The following is a 15000-nucleotide window of genomic DNA, read 5'->3' as shown; positions in this document are numbered from 1 at the left end:
AGCTTGGAGAGGGTGTATCAGAGGTAGACTTGCCTTCCCCACTTGAGCATATGACTGAGACTGTCAGGATGATATACTGGTAAGTTCATGGAAATTTGGTTTGTAGCTTTCGTTTCATGACGTTTTTACTAATATTGTCTGTTTTTTCATTCATTTTGTGAATAGGGATAAATCAAATTTTTAAGCTATAAAGACTTCAAAATAAGTTGATATTAAATCATTTTAAGTATGTTGAGAGTTTCATTGATAACTCTTTCTCTCTCTTATATTCTGAAGCATGTTTTATGTTAAAGGGACAGAATCATTACCATACCTATCTGTACATTCAAAAAATACAGATTACTTTGATATGCCAGAATATTACTGTTTCACCTTATTTTTTTTCTAAATTGCAGGGAATATGTAGGGATTCTGTTATCCCTCTTCCCTGGAAAGGATTCCCTTCCTCTCCCAATGTCTTGGAATTATATGTCTACTTGCTCTGTTCATGCAGTCATAAACCACAAGGATTTAGTGGCTACAGTTTCATCACAGTCTGGAGAGACAGAATCAAAGTCTGGACAAGACCCTTCATGTGGATCAAAACAAGAAAGAAATCAAGATTATTGTCAAAATACAAATTTATCTACCTCATCCCAGTGTGAATATCAAGAATCTGGTAAGACTGCTAAATTGTTTAAGCACTCTAATATTGTACAGAGTAATTCATCAGAAGTTATTGCACTTTCTACTGAAGTTGACCCTGACTTGGGTAAAAGGAAATCCACATGTGTTAAAAGTTTGTCAAGAAGTAAGAAAGATCCAAGTGTTGCTAAACAGCAAAGGAATACTAAATCATTGCATTTTGGTAAAGGCAAGGAAAAAGTAAGTTCTACTCTCAATGAAAAGGCTAATCAGAGTGGTAAATGCACTACATTGCAAGTTTCTCATAGCAATTTAAGTTCAGGCAAGGGAAATTCTGTATCTGAAGCTGTAATTCCGAAAACTAAACCCATTTCCAAACAGTGGAAAATCAATAGTATGATTCTGAAGAAGCTTTTCAAGACTAAAGCTCGAAGTGATAAAGATACAAAAGGCAAAGTTAAAAGGCCCAAGAAATGTACAGCAAAGAAGAAGAAAACCAACAAAAAATGTATACAAAACATTTCAACCTCAAAGTTCATTGAGTTTCCCAATGTTCATTCATCAGACATTAAGGCTATATGCAAGAATCAAAAGAGCACCCAGCTAACCCACAACTTTTTTGATAAAAGTCTTCAAGTAAAAAAGAAAAAAGGGGACAATAAAGCAACAACTAGTAGTTGTCTACAAAAAGAGCTTCAAGGGGAAGGAAAATCAATTTATACACATTTGCCTAAAGTAAATATCAAAGAAAATAAAGTCAAGACTGCCAGCGATGTTCCTAGCATCATTACGGGAGGAGAGTTTGATGCATTAGAGAGGTTCAAAAAACACCAGAAACGTGCTTTAGAAAGAAGTAGGAAGAAATCTTGTGTAAGTGCAAAAATGTAAACTCAAATTTTGAGTATATTACAGTCTCGCATTTCCTTTCCATTTTGCCTTATAACTTCCCTCTTTTTCTTACTGGCACAGTTATTATAATTCCATTTATGCCTCAATTTACATTTCCTCTTGTTTTCATGGTTGATGTATGTGGCATTTTTAGTTTATATATTTAAATACATAGAAAGTATGTATTCTATCTTTTCAAAGTGACGATTATTTAAGTGTTTTCCATCCAGGCATGATAAGTATTTCAGTTTACTTCATCAGATGCTGCCATGTTGTGTTATTTGTACACTGACTGTACAATTTTGTTTAATTTTATATTGGTATTGACATACATGGAGAGAATTTACATAAATCAATGTATGCATCATGAATTCACGCTTTTATTTATTTCTGAAAAGAATATTTGTTGATGAATTTTGTTGAATGTTTAAATTTGCATAATTTTTGACAAAGACCTATTTGATTTTAAGGTATTACATATAAAATATTTTTTTTAAGTTGTGTAGCTATATAAGAAATTAAGCTGTTAATTTCTCTTATCTTTTCTGCCCTAATTTGCTGACATCATCATTGCTTGATGAACCACCTAGAACTAATTTTATTTCATTCTGATTAATTTGTCCGTGATTAATGAATTTTACTTTTAGTCTCTTGAGATATATTATTCATTTAATAGCATGAAGTGATGTAACCAGATTGATATTTGGTGTCCTAATCAGCTGCTAAAATATGTATTTCCTGTAGCAGAATACCTCTATTTATTACCTGAACTATGAAAAGAGTGTAAAATTTGTTGTAATGATTTTAGGTATTCAATAAAATCATTTGAATTACAAAGTCTTTTGATATTTGATGCCTCTGAGTTATGCAAGTAGTATATATATATATATTTGTATGAAAAGTGTGTTGTTTTTGTGTGTATGTTATGCATGTGTGTGAGTTTACAATACTTTGGATCATAGTGATTATTATTTTATTTTTAGTAGATTATAGAAAATGTAATATCAAGGTAAGAGAAAGAAAGCTAAACAATGCAGTTTAATTAGGTATTTAACCTGGTAAATAAAAGGAAAAATCCAATTTTAATGATCAATACTAGAATATAATGAAAACTATTGAATCAAAATTACGAACAATGAAAACATACAAAAAGTCTACACAAAGCATTAATAAGAATAACAAGATTTCATGAAACTGAAGGTTAAAGTAGTGAAACTTCAAAGGTTGTCCTTGACTCAAAATTGATATGGAAAAAAAATTAAGTCATTGATGGATTACAAGTAGTCACTTTACATATACTTTCATTATACCCTCTATACTTTATGGATATTCAATTGTTCAGAAAAGATGTATAAATGTACAGGAGCATTTAGTCAGAAATTACTGAAAATAAGAGACATTAAGATATACATAAGTACTGCTAAACCATTACAAGTGACTATTTTTCTTCATGTCCTAATGACAGTAAGATGCACACACACAAACTCATGCACATGCACATAGAGAGAGAGAGAGAGAGAGAAAGAGAGACAGACAGACAGACAGACAGACAGACAGACAGACAGACAGACAGACAGAGGAAGGCAGACAGAGAGAGAGAGAAAGGGGGGGAGGGAGAGGAGAGAGAGAGAAAGAGAGGGGGAGAGAGGAGAGAGAGAGAAGAGAGAGAGAGAAGAGAGAGAGAGAAGGGGGAGAGAGAGAGAGAGACAGACAGAAGGACAGACAGAGACAGACAATCGGCCAGACAGACAGACAGAGAGACAAAGACAGACAGACAATCGGCCAGGCAGACAGACAGAAGAACAGACAGACAGAGCGAGACAGACAGACAGACAGACAGACAGACAGACAGAGAGACAGACAGAGAGACAGACAGACAGAGAGACAGACAGAGAGACAGACAGAGAGAAAGGGGGGGAGGGAGAGGAGAGAGAGAGAAAGGGTGGGGGAGGGGGAGAGAGAGAGAGAGAGAGAGAGAGAGAGAGAGAGAGAGAGAGGGGGGGGGGGGAGAGAGAGAGAGAGAGAGAGAGAGAGAGAGAGAGAGAGAGAGAGAGACAGACAGAGAGAGAGAAAGGGGGGGGGGAGGAGGAGAGAGAGAGAGAAAGGGGGGGAGGGAGAGGAGAGAGAGAGAGAAAGGGCGGGGGAGGGAGAGAGAGAGAGAGAGAGAGAGAGAGAGAGAGAGAGAGAGAGAGAGAGAAAGAATCATATGCCTGTATATTTACGCATACATAAACATGTAGTTGCAATCGTACACACACTTATGTAAATAGTGTTAAAATAGTTTTGAATAAACGCGGTAACGAAAATGCGTTCGAACGTACCAACTCTGACTTCAGATCGCAATAAAAGTTTCCAAACTATCATAATATCCAAACCTAAAAAATTATCAATAACCATCATAACCACCTCATTCCACAATATAACCACAATCTCATCCCAGAAGAAATATGGAAAACATAAACAATAATTCCCTTCACGGAATCGGACACGGCCATGGCGGCGACCAGACTAGTGTGGAAGGGACAAACTTCCTCGACATTTTTACGTGTTTCTTACTTATCCCGGGACTTGACACGCCGGAACCACAATGCAGCCTCCCTCAGCGAATACACGGACGTGCCCGAATACCCAGAGATCCTCGACGAAAACAGAGAAGCGAGGAAAAGGCGGAAGACAGAGGCATGGCACCAGAAGATCACAGGCCTACCGACCCTCGAGCAGAAATTAATGGAACTCAACATGCCCAAATACTATGGATATTGGTCATGTAGGTTGCATGACGCTAAGCCCACGCTCCAGGGTACGCCTTTCACCCGCTATGCCACGAGGACTCACGTGGTTGAAGGATTACCCGAAGGATACCACGAGAAGGAGGCGGCTGGGGCGCTGGCGAAGGAGCTGAAGGACTCGGTCGAGGAACTCATTCTTCTCAATTTCCAGTCGACTTTAAGCAGGTAGGAGACGTTGAGCAGGTAGGAGGCGTTGAGGAGGTCAGAGGTGTTGAGCAGGTAGGAAATGTTGAGCAGGTCGGAGGCGTTGAGCAGGTAGGAGACGTTCAGCAGGTAGGAGACGTTGAGCAGGTCGGAGGCATTGAGCAGGTCGGAAACATTCAGCAGGTCGGAGACGTTCAGCAGGTCGGAGGCATTCAGCAGGTAGGAGGCGTTCAGCAGGTCGGAGGCGTTCAGCAGGTCGGAGATGTTCAGCAGGTCGGAGGCGTTCAGCAGGTAGGAGGCGTTCAGCAGGTAGGAGACGTAGAGCAGGTCAGAGGCGTTCAGCAGGTAGGAGGCGTTCAGCAGGTAGGAGACGTTCAGCAGGTAGGAGGCATTCAGCAGGTAGGAGGCGTTCAGCAGGTAGGAGGCGTTCAGCAGGTAGGAGGCGTTCAGCAGGTCGGAGACGTTGAGCAGGTCGGAGACGTTGAGCAGGTCGGAGACGTTGAGCAGGTAGGAGACGTTGAGCAGGTCGGAGGCGTTCAGCAGGTAGGAGGCGTTCAGCAGGTCGGAGGCGTTCAGCAGGTCGGAGGCGTTCAGCAGGTAGGAGGCGTTCAGCAGGTCGGAGGCGTTCAGCAGGTCGGAGGCGTTCAGCAGGTCGGAGGCGTTCAGCAGGTAGGAGGCGTTCAGCAGGTCGGAGGCGTTCAGCAGGTCGGAGGCGTTCAGCAGGTCGGAGGAGTTCAGCAGGTAGGAGGCGTTCAGCAGGTCGGAGACATTCAGCAGGGAGTGGGTATTGGTTAGATGAAGAGCGACTACGGTTGACAATTCATGTAGGTTAAAAACTAATATTAATTTTACTATTTGACAATTATGTTATCTGTAATATTTATAATTATCAAGAAGTTGCTATTTATTAATATATTGAATGATAGTTGATTAATGAGCTTGGAAGATGTGAAGTGCCTTTAGGATTTAAAATGCAGTTATTTATTATTTTTGTTTTATAGATTAGAATGATGATAAGCTCATAAAAGTTCAGGCATTACTTTCCAACTCTGATTGTTTTAAAGCGAGGATATAATTCTTAGTTGTGATTTACTCACAAAATTGTATGAAAGGAAATTATATATTTGATAACTTTATCTTCCCCTTTAAAGATTCATGTGTCATAGCATAACAAACTTTGATTTACATGATGCCTTCAAATAAGATAATAAAACTTCTTCATTCAGTGCAATTTTCTTTTATTGTTGCCTCTGAGCTCCCAAATTTATGGTGCGACACCATTGAATTAGAATACTCATTTGATTGACTTAAACTAAATATTTCTTTCAATGCTCAGCAGGAGAAACTTCGGGCTTGGGCGAGGCATAGAGAAGCGTCAGACGCAGAATTTCCTTCTCGGCTTGCACAAGATTCTGGCATCTTCATTAGCACCCTCAGCTGAGCACCTCAAGGATGCTGTGGTATGTTATTGCATGCGTAAAGGGCTTTGGGATTTTGCAAAGTTATAGGTATGGATATTAATTCATTGGCGACAGTGCGCATAATGACTGAACTGGCAGTCATACAGGCCAGTCTATGACTGTAGCGGCATTGGCTGAAGTTTAGAGGGACGGGTATAATGTTTTCTCCGCACTCCGGGCAGCGCAGACTACCCTAAATTTTATTTTTCCAAAATCGGTGTCATAACTAGGGTTTAAACTGACTTTGGAACCCTGTAGCTCTAAAGCTAGCACCGTTACAGCCATAATATTTCATGATTGTGTGCACGCTTCAACCGTGAACATCATCAAAGGGTTAACCATTCCATGACAGGCCATATCTGAAGATGTTCAGCTTGGCTCAGGCATCTTAAGCTGTGTGTGTTTTCAATCATTTTCTAACTTTATGATACGGTATTTGAGTCTATATATGATATATTAGCTAAGTAATACTTACTAGCATTTGTAGGAATAAATAGCTTGTAATTTTAACAAAAAGAAAAATGCAGTACAACAGTGATCTGACCCCATGAAACATGCCTGTTGCAAAGGGTTTAAGAAGCAATTTTAAGATTCAATTCAATTTTATTCTTTTTGTGGTTTGTTGTTGTCTCTGGTTAAGCATATGTGGGAATATTAAATTAATTATGCAAGGAACATTAATTTTAAAGGATTAATTTCATTTGATTATAAATCTGATAGTGATTGAATGAAAGGCATATCATTAGATATTCAGATTAATATGAGCAACATCAGAAAATGTACAGCTAGCTAAAGCATTTTTATACTATATTTGAAGTAGCAGATTGAAACCATTTGATATTTTCAACTACTGAATTATGTTAGTGACACATCTTTTTTTCCATGTTTGTTTCAATTTATTATATCCTTGCAGGTTGACATAAGGCCCAGAGTGGAAGCTTTCTGGTTTCTTGGCGGACTTCAACCGGACAATTTGCTGAAGAAGAAAAGGCGAAACTTTAAGTACATGAAAGACAAAGAGCATGATCCTATGGAGAGGTTAGTTGAATTATTTTTGTTTTCTATGTATATCGCTTGCAGTTTTTAGATTCATTTTATTTGGAAAGGATACTCTTAGTCAGTAACTGTAAATTAATATGTAGTAACTGTAAACTAATATGTAGATGGATAGTTAAATTGAGAATGGAATCAGAAGCATAGATTATTATCATTACTCTGAGAATTTTTATTAAAGGATCTGTCATTTATTATTCCTGTCTTGTTTTCTTCCCAAACATCTTTCACTTAGATTTATTGGGCAGGAACTTTTCTCGTCTTATAGATATACCTGAGATACTTAAACAGAAACTAGGGTTCACAATTGAATTAAATTGAGAGCAGTCATGAGGAATCACTTTTTGCAGTTGCACATATTTTTTTTTTTTTTAGTCTTGTTGTGTCTCATATGTTTCTGTGGATTTCAAAATTATGTTCAAAATGTTATATTCTAGAATATTTCACCATTAATTTTCTGAACCAGCACACAGAGTATGTTTAAGAGGATAATGAACAGTAAAAGTCAGTTGAACCAATTGTATTGTGTAGTAGACTAGCTTAATGAAGAGAGATATTTTTATCAATATCTGAGAAAACAAGCTATAATTGTATTAAGTTTAGTATGATGATACCATCAAGTTTTATATAATCCGTCACTGAAAACTATCCTTAGATAAGACCCTATATTTTAAAGAGATATATTGCTAACATTACCTCTAGCATTACCCTTTTCTACAAGTATAATCATTTAATTCTTCAGATCCATTCAGGCAGAGAGTTCTCCCTGTCTCTGCGTCCGAACAAGCTTAGGCCTTCCGGAAGTGGTCTCGAGGGAGGACAGCCTAGCAACAAGTGCGCCAGTGCCAGTCGAGAATCTAGATCCACGAGCCTATGGTTTCAAGTTCAAGCACAAGCATGCTACGATTGTGACAGGTATGTTAAGTTGCTTAATCTGCTTTGGACTACTTGATATTGTTTAGTATATGCTTTGTTAGTATAGTTAGTATTCATAGATGTCTATTTTGGGTGGTAATGTGTAAAAAGGGGAGTAAATGAAAATAGTGTTATTTAAATAAGGAAAAAAACAAGACCATCATTTACCTGTCTTCTGGACGTGCTATAAATTTTACTAGATTTTCTTTTAGTTCTCGGCACTAGTCTAATTTTCTGCTCTGCATTATTTCCAGGATTCTGGCCAGGGGAAAAGAAGGAACACAGCCAGCTTTGGTTGCACAGTAGAGAATTTGAAGAAAAATTCGGCCTTGAGTTTGGACTTCACAATGTGCACAATGCTTTGATACAGAAGATGATCATATCATCGTTCTCTCAGGCATTTGCACATGCTACATATCAAGGTAAGGTGGTGAGGAACAGGCTCTTGTTTGGCTTATGCAGTGATTTTTGTTTAATGTTGTGTTTTATATAAACTACTTGTATAGCATGCATGAAGCTACTGATGAATAAGAGAAATTTGAGAAGGAAAAAAGAAAAGAATGTGTAATGTATGAATTTATATAAATCTTTTTGTTTTCTGATAGTTTGCTGAAATATTGGTTTTCTGTCACAGAATTGTAGGGAATATATATTTTAGATTTTTGTTATTATACAGTTTGTCCAACTTTTTACAATCAAAAGACAGTGGACACCACCCACATCTGTTGCATTTTACCTGTCTGTGCCACAAAGTCCAATAGTGCTTTTGGAATTAACCCATTCATGGTGGAAATATATTTGCTAGCTCTGGCCCTTGGAGAGGCACTATTGCCAGCTGTGAGGCACTTTGGACAAGTTTTGTTTCAGAGGGAGGGAATAGCCTTTCTAGCTGGCCTTTCTAGCTTTCTTGTATGCACTCATTATTTTCATGTTAGCTATATTTTTGTGTTTAACTGTATTGTAAAGATTTATATGCTATCCAAATGCCAGGCTTTATCAATGTTGAAATAGACTGAAATTGTAAAGTATTACAGTTTTATGGAATGACAAAAACAATTTTAATATTTTTGATTTGTAAATAAATATGAAGTATAAGACCATCCCCAAGACAAAAGACCTGAAGAGATGGGGAAGAAGGTGACCTGTGCTTGCGGTTATGAGTGCCACAGCACACAGCTGACATACCGGAACTGGGGCATATTGCAATCACTGCACGTGGTATGGGTCACCTTCCTCCTCCCATTTTGCCTGTGCATCCTGCACGGTTGGTACTTTAGACCTGGAGAATCGATACCTGTTTGTGTGTTGTTCCTCTCTTAACCCATTCATGCCGGGGCGATTCCGGCTCTGAATGGTCAGAATGCCGTGGTTTTTGAACGCATAAACCTAACGCCTTGGGATTCTCGGGCGCACTAGCCACGAGTCTGGGTTGTCCGCTTGCTCACCCCGAGTGCCGGCCTTGACCAAAAATCTCATCGCCGGCGTCTGACACAAAAACCACAAAACGTGTCAGCACATCATCCGGCGAATGGGTTAAGATGGTGCTCAATAGAGACCATGGGTGGGAGGCCTTTGATTGCTTTCTCTCCTGCTAGTGCTAGGAGAGAGTGGTGCCATCTATGCTTGTAATTTTAATCTAAACCTATTTTGGTAAATTTTAGAGAAATCATAGTATTATAATGATAATAAGCATCTTCAGTTATCAAATAGAATTATTACTCTTAGAGTAATAAGAAACACAGCTCACCATTCTCATTATCCTCTTACCATCAAATACACCATGACAGCTATTATCTTATATGTCTTAAAGCTTGTTGCTAGGACCAAAGACAATTTTTTTTCTTCTTTTGATATTAAAAAATCCTAAGGTTTTCCATGTGAACAGATCTCATATGTTTCATGACCCTGTTTGACATCAGATTGACCTTTCAAGCATATGTTAACCCATTCCGCAACTGGGCTTTTGAATGCCGTCCTGTGTGGGTTAATCTCATTCAGGATTAAATGTTCTCCTTTATATGATCAACTTGATAGAATTCTTACAATTTAATCAAAATATTAAAAGTGTGCCATCATTAACATTAGATAGGTAAATTCTATGGAGCTAGTTTGACAATCCTTTTGTTGGGTCTTTTGTCCTAGTTGGTTCAATACTGCACTCTCGGGCTATAACTTGAGGCGGCATAGGTTCAACTCTGGGTCAGGGATGTATGTTATACATCTATAACAAAACAGCATTGCATTATTCCTTCATATACCCCAGAATATAGAGCTCAAACCTTTCCCAGTTTACAGTCCATCCTTTCATCACAGTTTACAAATAAATGGTTAAGGTTATTTTGTGAAAATGCTGCCTTCATTATAGATGTCTTGTCTCTTTCTAGGATTTGGTCCAGTGACGGAACTAACTTACCCGATTGTTCACCAGTCAGCCATATCAGATGGTCAGAAATGGAACTTCAGCTTGTACCAGATGAACACATGCGTCCTTCACTCTGAAAATGCTACTGAAAACCCATATAACAACATTCTATGGTGAGTTAATTAAGACAGTTTATAAATAAAAAAAATAAAAAAACACACAATTATAATAAAACACTGCCACATTAAGAAAGAGTTTGAATTGTGATGTTTTGTACTTCTAATGAAAATTCATCATCAGATGTAGGCTATAAAAAGTGGATCTATGAGACAGTATGGAAACATTTTTTCCTTATCTCTCTCTTGCCTTAATTACTGTGTCATATTTTGTCCTTGGCATTTTCCTTTTCCTACCCCTCCTGGAATGAAGATATTCCTCTTCTTCTGTCTTGTTTTTTCTTTCTAATATTTCTTTTAAATGGAATTATTGAAAGAGAGCCAGACTTCAGTCATAGATGGGCATTGCAAAAGAAGGGTAACTGTAGTAAGTTCACAGTTTACCAGTAGATTTATGGTTTCAGAGATATGAAAATAGAAAGATTTATATGCTCTAATTCTTGAGCTACAGGGAAAATAACTGAAGTCTAGAAGCCTTTATAACTGATGTTTGTGTATTTTTATGCATCAGTTGGAAAATAGAAGCATGTTCTTCATAACATAAGGATTATTTCAGTGGCTAGTAGCAAAAAAATCAGGATTAGATATGCCACTCCCATGTAGATAACACAATATCAGTTTTAGGAGGTTAGTAAAACTACTTTCTTACACAATTAGTAAAGAATAATACAATGTACACACTATTTCTTTCTTCTACCCCTCCCTTCTTTATCCTTCTGCTTCTTTCTCTTCTTGCTTGCTTATTTACTCATTTTTATTTCAGGTTGAGTCCAGAGCAAAATCTGTTTGAAGCTGTCGAAGAGAGTGGAGTAAAGGGTCTGAATGAGGAGGTCCTAACGTCTCTCATTGCCATGTACCTGAAGAAAGGCATTGTCAGAGAGAATGCATCTCCTTACCTAGCTCCTTATAAGGTACTCCAGCTGTCCTTTTTGTTTTTGAGGTCTTCTCTAAGTTCGGTGGGTTGTTTCTCCATGGTTTATTTTGATTTTGGAGGTGGGGATAACAGTGAGAGTAGTCATATCTTTTGCCATTTGTTTGCATTTGGGAGGAAATTCTTTGGATTGCATTTGAAATTTGACTTTGAAAAGGATAAATAAGATTTTAAAAATTGATTTCTTTTACTTGCTATCATCACTCACTCTTTACATTTGTTTAATGTTATCTCTACGTTCCCCTTGCAGTACCTAGCTGGCCACAATGCTCCCGAAGAATACCGCGAGGAGTTCCAGAATTACCTCCGTGACTTGCTCTCGGGACGTCCTAGGAAGCTCCTCAAACCGGAAATGTACCTGTGGGAGAAGATCTATAAGAAGGACAACAACACTAGGCCCTATGAGTCTCCCCGTCGGTTCTTCGAGGATCATTTGTAAGTTTTCCTGTGGATTGAACAGTTGACGATCACTCTTTTATGATTGAGGGTGATTTTCAAAATTGTATGGGGTTTCATTTCTAGTATGGGAAGGATCTCATGAATAACTGTTTTTATTTCTCTCTTTCCCTTTTATTTTCTCTTAATTCATCTCTTTTCTCCTCTCTATTATTTTTTCGTTATGGACTTAAACACCCATAAAACCAAATTTGTATTACATCAAAGATAATTTTCTCATGTCCTTGCAGAAACCTGGTGGACATAACGTTAATTTTTAACAATACACAGTCTCAGAATTTCTCTGGTTGGATTAGGAAACGATCAAAGATGATCATAGTAATTTTATTTGAGTTTCATCGTAGTCTCTATCTCCTTTCAGCAACCAAATGAATCCCGAAAAGCGACGCCTGGATGAGTATAGTCCCATCTACATTCCCAAAGCATGCAGGAAGGATAAGAAGCAGAAACACAAACCGCGATTAGATTCAGAAAACTTGTATAAATATGACTAATCGAAAGTTTATGAAAAATTACTGTAGCTTTTTTTATTAATTACGGAGTTTTTGAGGTAGTGCGGTTGGAGTTTGAATTTGAATTCAACAAAAATGAAGTTATTTATTTGTTAACAAATTATTCCATCTGAACATTAGTTTGTTATAGAAAAGGTTATACCACTGTACAGTACTAGGACTGGTAATTGTTCATTTTGTAAATAAATGTTTATAAGTTACTAATGTTTTATTCATCCTTTTACATACTGTTACCACCATGTAATCAGATTACTGTCAAGGAATAAAAAAGCATCTGCAATTAAGATGAAGTTTAATAAATTGTGCCACTTTAATGAATCTACATGTTGATATACCTCTTCAGTGTTACTGGATGATTACTTTAACAAGCCTTTAAATGTAATTATTTTTAGAAGAAAAGGTTACCCAATCTGAAATTTCTCCCATTTTAGCTCACTCATTCTTTCATCCTCTCTAAAGCCAAGAATGCATGAATTTAGTTGCATGGTCATGGAAAGATATATGTAGCATCTAATGTGCAATGCAGTTAATAGCTGCGTGAAATAAAGTGTGTGAGCCTATCCTGGTTCTTCTATTACACCTTGAATTCAATTTTATATATACTATATTCCTAAGGAAGAAAATAGCATGATAACAGTTGTTTGGTTATTGTGTTACAAAAGCCTTTTTGAAAACCTGAGAAGAATGCAGATTCACATTATGTATTCACATTAAGGAACATTGTGATGACTTGTTCCTCTTAAGACAAAAAAAAAAAAATCTGAAATAGACAGACTTTAGCTAGACAAGAATATAATGTAGTCAGACAAAAAGATATAAGATTTATCTATAAGGGCAGTTTCACCAAATCCCATAATTTATATAAAATATGTTTGTATTATTTTTTTCATCTGCTTCTTCCCTTTCTTACTTAGTAGATACTTAATAATGTCAGGTTTGCAGTGGATCTTAATTTCAGATGGAGAGAGGAGTTTTACAATCTCCCCCTTCCTACCTGACCCTGACCCCCCCCACCCAGCCCTTGTCTTTCTCCTAGGGTCCCTTCCGTCTGAATCCTATACATTTTTTTACCTCCCCCCCCCCCTGAATTCTTTCCCATCGATCATTTCTTCAGTAGACCCTCTAACTGCTCTTACTTCCCGTTTTTTTTTCTTCGGCTACCTACTTCCTCATTTCCTACTCTTCCGTTTTCTTCCAAACATTTCGTCCTGCTTTCTTCACTATGTCAAAGATTATCATTTTTGACTCTCTCTCTCTCTCTCTCTCTCTCTCTCTCTCTCTCTCTCTCTCTCTCTCTCTCTCTCTCTCTCTCTCTCTCTCTCTTTCTCTCTCTCTCTCTCTTATTCGCAATCGTTCCTCTCTTTGTTAATTCTATTCTTGCCATAATGATATTAACCTTTCCCTTGCCATTCCTGTTCTTTATTTCCGACTGTTGTACTGTCTTTTTATTTCGTAATCCTTTGTATTCACTTACCTTCTCTTTCCCCCCCCCCCCCCCACCTCTCTCTTTCCTCTTATCCTTAGTCTTATTCAGCTCAAGCTTTCGCTCCTCGCTATTCCCTTTCCCTTTCCTATTCCCTCACCCCACCCCCTTCCCCTGTTAACCCCTTGTTTCAGGACCAATGTGAAATTCATGGAGGTTCTCAAGCATCTCCAGAGCGACTTAACACATACACTGAAAACGTCTAAATAATTTGTAACATATTGTAACATTAGTGAAGCTAATGAAAGATTGTGGGAGGAGTATTTTGTTGCATACTACTCCCTGAGTAAATGTGAAGCCTCAACCCCGCATTTTCGATCCTAAGTGTTAGAAGGTCGAAGCATCGGTCATAAATACGGGACATTCCGACAGTCGTAAAAACTCAACCAGGCAGTGTCATTTGAGGTCAGGAAATAAGCTTCAGGTCAGTTCAGATCGCCTTTATATACTTCTTACTTTCTAATATATTTTGATCTAGATTTTTACCTCCTAGCTTCCATGCCTTACCGGTAATCCTACCTTTTCTACCCTTATTTCGAATCATTTTCTTTCTCCCATCCTTTCCCTTCATCCTAAACCTTACATGCGTTCCTATGAGCTTATCCCAACCCTTCTAAACCCTAAATCCTGCCTTATCCTTGGCCACGATGAATCTGTCTGATCTATTGTATACTTAATCCACTGCATGATCCGGTCATGATGTTTTTTGTAAAAATGATTTATACAAAGATACGTAATGAGAACTATGTTTACTTTTACTTGCCGGGCCTTTTAGAGAAACCTTGCCATTCCACATGACCGCTTTTTTGTTGTTGTCCATGTTGATATTATTGTGAAAACTTATCGAACAAGCAAATGTATCCATGCTTGTTCGATATGTTAATGTCATATGTTTCAATGATTTTATTGTTTTAGTATCATGTTTTACCATTGGCTTTTACTTCCCAAGTTTTACGTAACTGTTGAATGTATTTGGCAGACTTAAAAACCTTGATTTTAAAGATTTTGAATTGTTTTATATTTGCTTGATGTTATTTTTTTAAGCAGTGCATTCTTAAAGGATTATTTGATTTAGGAGAACCATTCGTGCTTCTTTTATGATAGTCATTTTTTTACCGAAATATTTTTAAGTTTATTCATTTGTTTAAACTTGTGTCACTTTTTACCTTGTATTGTTTATAATGAACTTTAACCTTGTAAACTTTCT

The 15000-nt window shown here is 37.5% G+C and overlaps 2 protein-coding genes across 3 annotated transcripts in view; both read left to right on the top strand.

The window, feature by feature from the left end:
* The window catches only part of LOC122258006 (uncharacterized), a 13382-nt gene extending 11044 nt beyond the window's left edge, over positions 1-2338 (top strand). The window contains exons 12-13 of the mRNA XM_086533818.1: positions 1-79; positions 396-2338. The exon at positions 1-79 is cut by the window's left edge and continues 2421 nt beyond it. Of these exons, the coding sequence (XP_086389944.1) occupies positions 1-79; positions 396-1512 (1196 nt within the window). The 3' untranslated portion in view covers positions 1513-2338. The remainder of the gene's footprint in view (positions 80-395) is intronic.
* Positions 2339-3993: 1655 nt separating this feature from the next.
* mRpS30 (mitochondrial ribosomal protein S30) lies at positions 3994-12510 on the top strand. Of its 2 annotated transcripts, none has more exons than XM_043023650.2 (9): positions 3994-4466; positions 5785-5905; positions 6819-6943; positions 7701-7873; positions 8128-8295; positions 10258-10408; positions 11175-11322; positions 11593-11777; positions 12160-12510. In XM_043023650.2, the coding sequence occupies exons 1-9, from the start codon at positions 4006-4008 to the stop codon at positions 12290-12292; spliced, it is 1665 nt and encodes a 554-aa protein (XP_042879584.2). In that variant the 5' UTR covers positions 3994-4005; the 3' UTR covers positions 12293-12510. The 2 variants fall into 2 exon arrangements, with proteins under 2 accessions (XP_042879584.2, XP_042879583.2); XM_043023649.2 differs by having other exon boundaries at positions 5782-5905.
* The last annotated feature ends 2490 nt before the right edge of the window (positions 12511-15000 follow it).

Source organism: Penaeus japonicus, unplaced genomic scaffold (assembly GCF_977035675.1).
Source record: "Penaeus japonicus unplaced genomic scaffold, GWHDUDI00000001_assembly GWHDUDI00000040, whole genome shotgun sequence".
Taxonomy (NCBI): domain Eukaryota; kingdom Metazoa; phylum Arthropoda; class Malacostraca; order Decapoda; family Penaeidae; genus Penaeus; species Penaeus japonicus.
Note: the sequence above shows the minus strand (reverse complement) of the source record. Positions and strands in the feature narration are given on the sequence as shown.

Coding starts and splice junctions, on each gene's coding strand:
- mRpS30 (XM_043023649.2), top strand. CDS start 4,006: ATGGCGGCGACCAGACTAGTGTGGAAGGGACAAACTTCCTCGACATTT. Junction 4,467..5,781: donor TTCCAGTCGACTTTAAGCAG/GTAGGAGACGTT, acceptor TTCAATGCTCAG/CAGGAGAAACTTCGGGCTTG. Junction 6,944..7,700: donor GAGCATGATCCTATGGAGAG/GTTAGTTGAATT, acceptor TTAATTCTTCAG/ATCCATTCAGGCAGAGAGTT.